Consider the following 13064-nt stretch of genomic DNA (forward strand, 5'->3'; position numbering starts at 1 on the left):
GTTCGTCATGGGAGTTCTGTGTGCCATATTTGGTTCCATTCCATCCTTAGTGGAGTTCAGAATGCTCTTTGATTTTAGGTGAACTATACATCCCAGTAACTAAAACTTGCATATGTCAAGGTCTATTTTCCCCTAAGAGCGCCTCCAGAGCGCCCCTGGCCAAAATCAACTATACTGCAAATGCTTACTTTGCGTAATGGTTGAGCCGCCCCTGTGAATGACCCACCAATTCCTGTAGCTGTTTGGCTCCAACCCTTGTCAAAGACAGTCTATACAATTACACTCATCCTGATTTATTTCTGGGGTAACTTTTATCAACTATGCAGAAATAGACTATTTTGGGAGAGTTGACTCACCCTGAGAATTCTGGTTCTTGCTTCTAGTGTATTTAAACAGGACAGAACTGACAATAAGGCTCCTTTGTCAGGCTTTGTCAGGCTGTTAGGCTTGTCCTCTTTCTCTTTTGGAAACAAGTGTTTCAGTAGCACTCTGATCTTTTCTTATAACTGCAATTGCACCAGAATACCTCCCCTTTCCTGACACCATATGAAGGAGCCAGTGGAGGAGTTTAACAGCTGTGTATTCAGAGGATTTTAATATATTAACTAGCCGTCCCCTGCCACACATTGCTGTGGCCCACATGGGGGTTCTGTGTGGGTGGTTTGGCCCAGTTCTATCGTTGGTGGGGTTCAGAATGCTCTGTGATTGTAGGTGAACTATAAATCCCAGGAACTACAACTCCCAAATTTTAAGATTCTATTTTCCCCAAACTCCATCAGTGTTCACATTTGGGCATGTTGAGTATTCTTGTAGAGTTTAGTCCAGATCCATCATTGTTTGAGTTCACAGTGATCTCTGGATGTAGGTGAACTACAACTCCAAAACCAAAGGACACTGCCCTCCAAACCCTTCCAGTATTTTCTGTTGGTCATGGGAGAACTGTGTGCCAAGTTTGGTTCAATTCCATCGTTGGTAGGGTTCAGAATGCTCTTCAATTGTAGGTGAACTATAAATCCCAGCAACTACAACTCCCAAATGACAAAATAGTTTTTTTAGTGAAGGACACACATTGGGTTGTTAGGTGTCTTGTGTCCAAATTTGGTGTCAATTCATCCAGTGGTTTTTGAGTTCTGTGAATACCACAAACGAACATTACATTTTTATTTATATAGATATTGTGTTATTGTGAATTCCAAACGATATTTCCTCCAACTATCTCTAAATATTGTTACCAAATAATTAATGAATTGTGTTAATGATTTCAAGAAGTAGTTAGCAATCAATCACTCCAGAGAGTTCTGTTACAGTAAGTCGTAGCAGGATCAAGTGTGTGTTGAAGGAAAACCTTATGATGTTAATTATTATATGCAGCTGGTAATGTAGGTCAGCCAGCATGCTTTCCTAACAATTAAAGAGTTCCAGGAGAACAAATTTCCACACCAATGCCAATGAAAGGTTTAGTTGGAAGGAGAGAAAAAGCAGAAAAGCTGTGTTTGGTCTTGCTGCTTCCAAAGAGGTTGGGAATGTAGCACAATAGGTATATAGACTCCCTGACCATGCACTTTTTCTGATGAGGTAGAGTACACTGCCACTTGGATCCCATCTCCATTGCCAATTTTGCAAATATTTTTAAACCTGGGGTCAAGTCCAAGTAAAAGGCTTATCCCAGACTAATGGGTATTAGCCTGGGTGTGTTGGTGGGATGCCCCAGGCCAGGCCCGTAGCCAGGATTTCGTTTCGGGGGGGGGGGGGGGGGGGGGCCCTGAATTTTTTTCAGGGGGGGTTTCGGGGGGGGGGGGCTGAGTTTCGGGGGGGGGGCTGAGTCTGAGTGAAAGAGGATCTAGCCTAGCAAACCTTTTGTATCATTACCCCAATACCCCCATGCATATGGGATATATTGAGTATGGTGATCAGTTCATGATATGAATAAACATAACAGTTTAAATAATGCACCAATAAGGCCTTTTCGTGAACCACCATAAAAATTTCGGGGGGGGGGGGGCTGAAGCCCCCCGAGCCCCCCCTCCTGGCTACATGCCTGCCCCAGGCTAATGTGAGTGCTACGCAGCATTACCTGGCAGTGTAGATGGTGTTGCAGTTTGGAACTGCATTATATAAAACTCTAAATTAAATTGCCTTGGACATCTCATGACAAGAAAATAATTCTTAAGTGGAAAGCCATAAAAAAGAGGAAGCCCAGTTGCAGATAGATTGACACAATAAAGAAAACTCTTGCCTGAGTTTTCATTCTTAGGGTCAACATAGGTCAGAGCCCTAAACGACTGTGGCCCAGTTTACCTGTCCAAACGGATTCTCCCCTATGAACCATCAAGGTTATTATTATTATTATTATTAAACTTTATTTGTACCCCGCTAGCATCTCCCGAAGGATTCGATGCGGCTTACATAGGCCGAGGCCTCAACACAACAATACAATCTAAGCAAATCAAACAATTAAAAACAGAATAAAGCAAAATAAACAGCAGGCACAATACAGTAAACACAATAAAACTGGGCCGGGCCAGAACAATGGGTACAAGATTAAAAGTGCTGATGTGACAGGAGGTGTATATAGGGCTTCCAGGGCAAGTGCGATGTGCAGCAATCATTGGTTCTGATAAAGTGCTTATGGGACTTGGTGGTGGAGATTTCCTAATCTGGGAAGGCGCATCGGAAAAGCCAGGTCTTCAAGTTCTTTCTGAAGGCAGCCAATGTAGGGGCCTGTCTAAGGTCTTTGGGGAGGGTGTTCCAGAGTCGGGGGGCCACCACGGAAAAGGCCTTGTCCCGCGTCCCCACCAAGCGCGCTTGCGACGCCAGTGGGATCACGAGCAGGGCCTCTCCAGATGACCGAAGAGAACATGTGGGTTCGTAGATGGAGATGCGGTCACGCAGGTAGGCTGGTCCCAAACCGTTCAGGGCTTTGTAGGTAAGCACCTGCACCTTGAATTGGGCTCGGAAAATAAATGGCAGCCAGTGGAGCTCCTTAAACAGGAGGGTTGACCTCTCTTTGTAAGGGGCCCCTTACAGATCTTCTGGGGGGGGGGCTGCTCTCGGTCCCACCACCTTCGCAATCGCGTTTGGCGGGGACGAGGGACAGGGCCTTCTCGGTGGTGGCTCCTCGGCTTTGGAACTCCCTCCCACTAGAGATTAGATCTGTTCCCTCCCTCCCGACCTTCAGGAAACTAACAAAGACCTGGCTTTGGAACGTGGCATTTGAGGATTGAATCTATAACCTTCGTTCACATGGAAGGAGGATGATGAACTGTGACTGTGACTGTATTGACGACTTGGCTAGTGTAATGTGATGATGATGTTTTTATTGTACTTATATTTTAAGGTGTAATGATGATGCGCTGTGTTGTTTTTGTATATTATTGTATATGAACACATGCTGTGAACAGGCCTGAGTCCCTCCTTGGAGGTGAGAAGACCAGTATAGAAAACTTCTTCTAAATAAATAATTCAACCATCCATAGCTAGGAAAAAAATAATTCCCAAAAGCAAATGTTGATTTCGCCATTGTATATAATGAAACTTGAGTAGACACAAATGTTGGTCTGAGGGGTGGGGTGGTTCCTGCAACTTAGGCCCAAATGATAACAAGGCTCACTGTATCTACGTGGGGTTGCCCTTGAAGACTGCCCGGAAGCTTTAGATGGTCCAGTGCTCGGCAGCCAGGTTGTTAACGGGAGCGGCACTCAGGGAGCGTACCACTCCTCTGTTGAGCCAGCTCCACTGGTTGCCAATCTGCTACCGAGCACAATTCAAGGTGCTGGCGTTAGCCTATAAAGCCCTAAACGGTTCTGGCCCTTCTTACCTCTCCGAACGCATCTCCACCTATGAACCGACCAGGACATTAAGATCGTCCGGGGAGGCCCTGCTCTCGGTCCCGCCTGCGTCACAGGCACGGTTGGCGGGGATGAGGGACAGGGCCTTCTTGGTGGTTGCCCCTCGGCTATGGAATGCCTTACCTGTAGACATCAGACAGGCCCCTTCGTTGCTGGCATTCCGGAGGAAGGTTAAGACCTGGCACTACGAACAAGTGTTTGGCTAAGCAGTGCAACTGAACACAGAAAGACGGTAAAATTGAACATAGGAAATGGTACAAGGATTATGAGAACGGATTCTCATCTGTTATTGAGGCGTTATGATATGATAATGATTGTTGATTTTGTCTGTTGTATATGATGTGTTTTAATCGCTTAGGATATTGTTGTGATAATCTGTACTGTGTAAACCGCACTGAGTCGCCTAATTAGGCTGAAAAATGCGGTATAGAAATAAAGCAAATAATAAAAATAATAATATCTGTGCCCTCCTCCCATTTAAGGTTACACTTTCCCCCATTTGCCTCTAGGGTGCTGTCTAAAAAATCTCAGTTATGGATCTCTGACGAATATAAAGGTCAGTCATTCATTAACTGATATAAGCAGTTGTATCCATAAAGGACGCAGCAATCTGTATTTAATAGTACCATCTGAAAGAGGATCAAGCTTGCAGGCTCTTCTAAGCTGCCAGCTCCATTTGCCAGAGGCAACCTGTCCTCATGCCAAATCTGATTATACTGTTGTAATATAGGCTACAAATTAGATTAGACTGAGACAGCATAAGAAGATCTCCTCTCCTGCCCCAGGACAACAGGTGCTGTTAGCTTAAGTGGCATTTGGGAATTGATATAAGGAGCTTTGTAGTACTTATACACCTGAACAGTCATGCAACACAATGAAATACAGATGACACAGAATTTGAGTGGATTATTGGGGTTTGTAAATAACTGCATTTAATAGTAATAGGATATTGACACCCAGGTGTTGTATCTTTAATTTGGATATCAGCATCTCAGCTGAAACTGAAATCAGAGCCGATGTCCCTGATACATATCTGATAATATGCTTAGTCATTCTGTGTTCATGTAGAAAGTGAGGGGTAAGATGATGGATGCACCTTTCATAAAGATGAGTCTTGCTTTCAGGGTTTTCTGATAGACAATGTACTGTACCATATATACTCAAGTATAAGCCGACTCGAATATAAGCCGAGGCACCTTATTTACCACAAAAAATGGGAAAACAGATTGACTCCAGTATAAGTCGAGGGTGGTAAATGCAAAATAAAAATAGATAACAATAAAATTACATTAATTGAGGCCTCAGTAGGTTAAATGGTTTTGGATATTTACTGTGCTGGTACAGCTGTACCAGAAGCTCCCACTTTATTTGCCTTGTATTAAGTGTTTGCTTGCAGCCCAAGGCTTGGGATTCTGCAGAAGGGTGGCTTCCTGTTAAAGTTTGCAGTTATAGGGCAGGCCCCCTGTCCATCATCGTTAAGTTTGGTTCCGCCCCCTGTTCAGGACAACTGAGAAGGGAAGGGAACCATTTTCAGTCAGTCTCAGCAAGGAAGTCAATGTACAGGACGTGTACAGACTTCTCCTGTACAAAGGCTTCAACCCTTAAGACTTCCCCGGGGGAGAACAGTCTTAAGAGCATCTAAAGATTCCCAAAGGTTCCAGGGAAACAGCCTTACAGCACTGAGGAATTTCAGAGGGAATAACAGGTTTAAACATCAAGAACTGCAGCTAAATGACTACAGGCATACTGGTAGGTCCACTCGGTTTTGAGACACAGTTCAGCCCGGTAGTGGATCCACATCAGTTAGGTTTAGGTTCACAGTTAGCCTGGGAGGAGCTAGAAAGGGATTTTCCTTTGAAGTAAAGCAAAGAAACAGTTAGAAGCCACCAGTTGTTTGAAGCCTGGAAGCATTTGTTTAACCTTTAAAGACAAATGAAGTTTCTGTTTGATTGTTCATCAATAAAAGACTTTGTTGTATTTAAGCTCAAGCCCTCTAAAGACTGTTTATGGGGAAAAATCTCTAAGGGCTTCTCTTCGGGCCCCCTGGCTTCCCGTTGGACTAAAGTTGCACGTCCTGTTTTAAAAGCAATTTGTTTCAAGCCCAGCGCGCGACAGAACATTTACATAAAACTGTAATTTAAGATAAGATTGCCCAACTCCGATTAAACCATGATTCTCACCTTCTTCCATGTAAATGTGCTTGCCTATCCTTCCAATAATTAAGAGAGTAAAATAAAATAAAAATGTAATGATAATAATGATAAAGTAATATCAGTAAAGCTAAAAGGACTAGGACTGCTGGCTAATCTATGTGTATTATATGGCTGTTATGATACATCTTAAGTGAAGCACGGGTGTCAGCCATTTTTAATTCAAGGTAAAGGTAAAGGTTTTCCCCTGCCATTGAGTCTAGTCGTGTCCAACTCTGGGGGTTGGTGCTCATATCCGCTGAAGAGCTGGCGCTATTCGTAGACACCTCCAAGGTCATGACTGCATGGAGTGCCATTACCTTCCCGCTGATCTACTCACATTTGCATGTTTTCAAACTGCTAGGTTGACAGAAGCTGGGGCTGACAGCAGGAGCTCACCCCGCTCCCTGGATTCGAACCTGCTACCTTTTGGTCAACAAGCTCAGCAGCTCAGTGGTTTAATATATGTAAGAATAATAATAAATAGAGTAAAATAATAAATGTAATAAAATAATAATAATACAGTAAAATAATGTAACTGTAATAATAATAATAATAATAATAATAATAATAATAATAAGAGTAAAATAATAAATACAACAATAATAAGAGTAAAATAATAAATGTAATAAAATAATAATACAGTAAAATAAGGGAACTGTAATATTTTATTTATTTATTTATTTATTTACAGTTTTTATATTCCGCCCTTCTCACCCCGCAGGGGACTCAGGGTGGATTACAGTATACACATATATGGCAAACATTCAATGCCAGTTTGACAAACAACATATACAGACAATACACAGAGGCTATTTAACTTTTTTTCTGTCCGCCGTGGAGCTGCTGCTTTCATCGTCCACCAGCGACACCGATGAAGTTCTTCCGCATTCCACATTCCCCTGAGTCTTTTTTTTATGACCTCATAAATTAGTTAATTTAGCCTCCCACACAAGGTGGTACCTTATTTTCCTACTTGACAGATGCAACTGTCTTTCGGGTTGCAAAGGTCAACAGCAGGCTACACAATGGCTGGACACCCACTCCAACCCGGGCTGGCTTCGAACTCATGACCTTTTGGTCAGAGTGATCTTAATGCAGCTGACACTCAGCCAGCTGCGCCACAATCCCGGTAATATAATAATAAATAGAGTAAAATAATAAGGGTAATAACATAATATAATAACAGAGTAAAATAATAAATAATCTCGACTCGAGTATAAACCGAGGGGAGCTTTTTCAGCCTAAAAAAGGGGCTGAAAAACTAAGCTTATACTTGAGTATATATGTATTTATCATAGTGCTTTACGCATTGTACAGTCCATTTCTATCAAGTTATGGTATTCCAGAACTACTGATATCTACTACTTTTTCTGAACCTTTTTTACATGAAAGAGACAAAATATCATGAACCCTAGAATTGGAAGGGACCCCCAGAGGGCATCTAGTCCATCCAGTCATAGATGTGATGGGGTCCTGGAATTGGAAGGGAACCAATGACACTGCAAGGCATACCCTTTGGGAGATCACACAAAATTATGAGGCTGTGGGTAGGAAGTTGAAGGGCCTTGATACACAAGTAGTGTTGTCTCTTCTCTCAGTTCAAGAATACACAGTCCAGGAAGGGACAGAAAGATAAGCTTGGCATTATCAAGGTGGCAAACCATCCCTATGTTCAGATGATAGCAGGGCCAATGGTAAGGTTAGATTACTGCAACGCTCTCTACGTGGGGTTGCCTTTGAAGACTGCCCGGAAGCTGCAGCAAGTCCAACGCGCGGCAGCCAGATTACTAACAGGGGCTGGATACAGGGAGCACACCACTCCGCTGTTACGCCAGCTCCACTGGCTGCCAATTAGCTTCCGAGCACAATTCAAAGTGCCGGTGTTGACCTATAAAGCCCTAAACGACTCCGGCCCTGTTTACCTCTCCGAACGTATTCTCCCCTACGAACCATCAAGATTACTAAGATCATCTAGAGAGGCCCTGCTCTTGGTCCCACCAGCCTCGCAAGCACGGCTGGTGGGGATGAGGGACAGGGCCTTCTCGGTGGTGGCCCCACGACTCTGGAACTCTCTCCCTCTGGAGGCCAGAACCGCCCCATCCATCCTACCATTTGGACGTGGCTGTGGAGTAAGGCCTTCGAGGAATGAGACAACACCATAGGACTCTGGATGGAAGTGGATATAGATCCATCTTATTAGGACGACTGACCACTGTAGTTTTATATTTAGTGTTTTTAAAGTTGTTTTGTAATTTGTGATATATGATATTTTAATGAATGTATATGTTTTTATGGCTGTAAACCGGGCTGAGTCCCTCAACGAGGTTGAGAAGCTCGGTATACAAAACTGTGAAATAAATAATAATAAATAAGGGATGATATGAGGCATTCAAATACATCTGAAGGGTAACAGATTTCCATTCTTACAGTAGACATTGAAATTGCCATAATTTAGTATTCCAAGAATTCTGAAACAATGATTAATTTTGCAAAGCTGATCCATATTAGCTGCAATCACGTTTAGTGTGGAGGCAACATGGACTGACTTAAACTAAATGTATTTGCCCCAAATTCCACTTGATCTCTCTGACTGCCATGTTTCTGGCTTGGTGCCAGGCAGGAATATGTTGGGAATGATCTTTGTGAGCTGATGATTCTCAATTAGATCGTTATTTTTGTTTTGGGTTCTGCAGTTTTGTGCAACACTTGGAACCACATCGTGCTGCTCCTTTGACAATCTGCTAGAACTGGGTCCAGTATGTAAGTAAGCATGTTTGTTTTATCAGAAAGTTTTAAAATCTGCTGCTGTATGTGCTATAATCATCTGTCCAGTTTTCCAGATCGTCACATCATTGAATTGTCATATCATCAGGCCTGTAGCGAGGGGGGGGGGGGGGGTTGGTTAGGGGTTCAACCCCCCTCCCCCCGAAATGTTTCAGATTTTTAAAAAACCTGGTTTACTTATGAATTTTAACGGGTTAAGCAAACCCCCATGCTAAGTCTATGAGATGCAAAAAATTAAGAGTCCCTCCAGAACTGCAAGCACTATCTCAAGCAAATATTGACAATTTATTATTATTATTATTATTATTATTATTATTATTATTTACTATATTTGTAAACCAACTTTCTCAGCCTATCGGCGATTCAAGGCGGTTTCCAACAAAACAGTATACATAGTATCATAATACAATTTAAAAACATTAAAATTACATAAATCACAACAGCAATAAAAACAACATCATTGGCGTCTCCTTATTGTCAAGCATTGTCCAATTCCATCGTCAGTTATCCGTTCCTATATCAGTTATCTGTATCTGTTACTCTGTGTTTGTGAATGCTTCCTGAAACAGCCATGTTTTGAGTTGCTTCCGAAACATTAAGAGGGAGGGAGGAGATCTAATCTCTCTGGGGAGGGCGTTCCATAGCCGGGGAGCCACTGCTGAAAAGGCCCTGTTTCTAGTCCCCGCCAAACGTACCTGTGACGAAGGCGGGGCTGAGAGCAGAGCCTCTCCGGACGATCTCAAGGTCCTAGATGGTTCATAAGGGAAGATACGTTCGTACAGGTAAGTTGGGCCAGAACCGTTTAGGGCTTTATAGGCTGGAACCAGCACTTTAAATTTATTCACACTGTCATTACTTACAGCAATAGCCGATGTAGCGAAGCAACCAAGTGGGGGGGGGGGGGGAGTGTTGAATGCTCTCATTAAGGAGGCCAGACTTGCTGGAGGTGGTTGACAGGGGCGGAGCTGCAGGCTATGGAAGGCTGCTCTGCCCCCTGCTGTGCTCTTTGCTTCAGCGTGAGCTAGGAGGCAGGTTTCAACCCCCCCCCCCCCCGCAAAATTTTCAACCCCGCCCCCCCAAAATTTCAACCCCTCCCAAAAATTTTTCTTGCTACTGCCCTGCATATCATTGAATACTTTGGGACTTGTATATGAAACTTCTTGGATCCCTTCTACACTACAATAAATACTTTATTAATAACCCACTGTAAAGGAACAGTTAATGAATAACAAACAACAAGTCGATGAGGAGAATTGTATAATGGTGGTGGTGTGTGTGGCTGAGTACTTTATTATACTTGAAATATGTGAGTCTTGAGAGAGACTTGTATGAGAGGCTTTTGTATGAGAGAGTTTTGTACTTTTAAAAGACTTTGCTTGTGAGGTTTATTTTTTTTTCTCCTTCTAGGTAATGAGGAGAATATTTGGCTGCATATTGATGCAGCGTATGCTGGGAGCTCATTTATCTGCCCTGAATTCCGTTACCTTCTCAATGGAGTGGAGGTAAGCAACAGTCCTGAAAATCAAGAAATGAAGATTCTTTAGTTGTTGACTTCTGTTTTTGCAGTTTTGTACAGGTGGAGGTTTTCTTGTAGTGATGTGGAGATATTGGGAATATAGATATTTATACACATACTAGCTGTCCCCTGCCACGCGTTGCTGTGGCCCAGTCTGTTGATCTGGAAAATAAAGTAATGAGAAAGTGTTGGTTTCTAATATATGTAATTTCTTTATGCTTCTGGGTAAACAGCATTTCTTGCTGTTTCTTTGTCGGTGTTGATGTGGAGAGTGTCTGGTTTGCCCACCCTGGAACATGCAACATATCATTGTCCTTCTTTAAGGGTCCCTTTCAAATCTATGATACTATATCTGTGTGTGTGTGAGAATCATATCTATCTATCTATATCTATCTATCTATCTATCTATCTATCTATCTATCTATCTATCTATCTATCTATCTATCTATGGCTGGATGGTTCTTTGTCAGGAGGACTTTGATAACATTTTCTTGCCCTGATGAAGGGAGTTGAATTGGATGGCCTTAAGTATTTTCTGTTGGTCATGGGGGTTCGGTGTGGGAAGTTTGCTGTGTGCCAAGTTTGGTTCAATTCCATCGTTGATGGAGTTCAGAATGCTTTTGATTGTAGGTGAACTATAAATCCCAGAAACTACAACTCCCAAATGACAAAATCATAATTTCTTGAGTGATGGTTACTCCTTGTGTTGTGAGACATTTTGTTGCCAAATGTAGTGTGATTTTGTTCATTGGTTCTTTTGTTTTTAAGGTACTCATTATGCACAGAGCATTTATATATATATACTAGCTGTCCCCTGCAACGCATTGCTGTGGCCCAGTATGTTGATCTGGAAAATAAAGTAATGAGAAAGTGTTGGTTTCTAATATATATAATTTCTTTATGCTTCTGGGTAAACAGCATTTCTTGCTGTTTCTTTGTCAGTGTTGATGTGAAGAGTGTCTGGTTTGCCCACCCTGGAACATGCAACATATCATTGTCCTTCTTTAAGGGTCCCTTTCAAATCTATGATACTATATCTGTGTGTGTGTGAATTATATCTATCTATCTATCTATCTATCTATCTATCATCGGCGCTCCATCCAGTCATGCCAGCCACATGACCTTGGAGGTGTCTACGGACAACGCTGGCTCTTCGGCTTAGAAATGGAGATGAGCACCACACCCCAGAGTCAGACATGACTGGACTTAATGTCAGGGGACTACTTTTACCTTTTCATCATCTATCTATCTATCTATCTATCTATCTATCTATCTATCTATCTATCTATCTATCTCTATGGCTGGATGGCTCTTTGTCAGGAGGACTTTGATTACGTTTTCTTGCCCAGATGAAGGGAGTTGGATTGGATGGCCTTAAGAATTTTCTGTTGGTAATGGGGGTTCTGTGTGGGAAGTTTGCCCTGATTCTGTCGTTCGTGGGGTTCAGAATGCACTTTGATTGTAGGTGAACTGTGAATCCCAGTGACTATAACTCCCAAATGTCAAGGTATATTTCCCCCAAACTCCATCTGTGTTCATATGAGTGCTTGTGCCAAGTTTGGTCCAGATCCATCATTGTTTGAGTCCATCATTGTTTGAGTCCTCTCTGGATGTAGGTGAACTACAACTCCCAAACTCAAGGTCCATGCCCACCAAACACTTCCAGTATTTTCCGTTGGTCATGGGAGTTCTGTGTGCCAAGTTTGGTTCAATTCCATCGTTGATGGAGTTCAGAATGCTCTTTGATTGGAGGTGAACTATAAATCCCAGAAACTACAACTCCTAAATGACAAAATCATAAATTTTTGAGTGATGGTCACTCCTTGTGTTGTGAGACATTTTGTTGCCAAATTTAGTGTGATTTTCTTCATTAGTTCTTTTGTTTTTAAGGTACTCATTATGCACAGAGCATTTTTTTATATATATAGATAGATTGTATGTACATTACAAGACTGAAATGTAAAAAAAAAAATAGGTTCTCTCTGTATTACGAAGCCAAGCTGACAGGACGAAAGGATGTTGAAAGAGATCTGTATTGAAAGGGGGAGGAGAAGGGGAACTTGTTATCTATACATTCCAGAGAGACCTGGTATAGCTTAGCACAGGCCATACCTTCTTACTTCTAAAAGTAAGGAGTTTTCTCTCCCTCCCCCGACAGGTAAAAAGTAGGCCCCTGATGGATGTCAGCTGTTTTAGAAAAAATATAGAGACATGCCTCTTGCATGTTGAAAGATAGAATTTGATATTTCTACGATGCTTAAGGTGATGTAGTGATGATGTTAACGTATGTAGAAGCATGTTTCTTTGTTTGCCTGCATTTGGAGATGTATAAAGTCAACACCTTTATCCTCTCTCGGCAAAGTCAACACCTTTATCCTCTCTCTGGTTGCCTTTGGACACAACTCCACACCAGAGTCTCAGCGGAAATCATAGAATCATAGAATCAAAGAGTTGGAAGAGACCTCATGGGCCATCCAGTCCAACCTCCTGCCAAGAAGCAGGAATATTACATTCAAATCACCCCTGACAGATGGCCATCCAGCCTCTGTTTAAAAGCTTCCAAAGAAGGAGCCTCCACCACACTCCGGGGCAGAGAGTTCCACTGCTGAACGGCTCTCACAGTCAGGAAGTTCTTCCTCATGTTCAGATGGAATCTCCTTTCTTGTAGTTTGAAGCCATTGTTTCGCGTCCTAGTCTCCAAGGAAGCAGAAAACAAGCTTGCTC

General features: G+C 42.5%; 2 protein-coding genes across 3 annotated transcripts in view; both read left to right on the top strand.

Annotated features, from left to right (window-relative positions):
* Positions 1-13064, top strand: part of DDC (dopa decarboxylase) — an 89390-nt gene that overhangs the window by 49969 nt on the left and 26357 nt on the right. For both annotated transcript variants that reach the window (XM_060781516.2, XM_060781517.2), the window contains exons 7-8: positions 8734-8800; positions 10232-10326. In XM_060781516.2, the coding sequence (XP_060637499.2) occupies positions 8734-8800; positions 10232-10326 (162 nt within the window). The remainder of the gene's footprint in view (positions 1-8733; positions 8801-10231; positions 10327-13064) is intronic.
* Positions 1-13064, top strand: part of LOC132778501 (aromatic-L-amino-acid decarboxylase-like) — a 167920-nt gene that overhangs the window by 49967 nt on the left and 104889 nt on the right. The gene's annotated exons all lie outside the window — the stretch shown is intronic.

This window comes from Anolis sagrei, chromosome 6 (assembly GCF_037176765.1).
Source record: "Anolis sagrei isolate rAnoSag1 chromosome 6, rAnoSag1.mat, whole genome shotgun sequence".
Lineage (NCBI taxonomy): Eukaryota > Metazoa > Chordata > Lepidosauria > Squamata > Dactyloidae > Anolis > Anolis sagrei.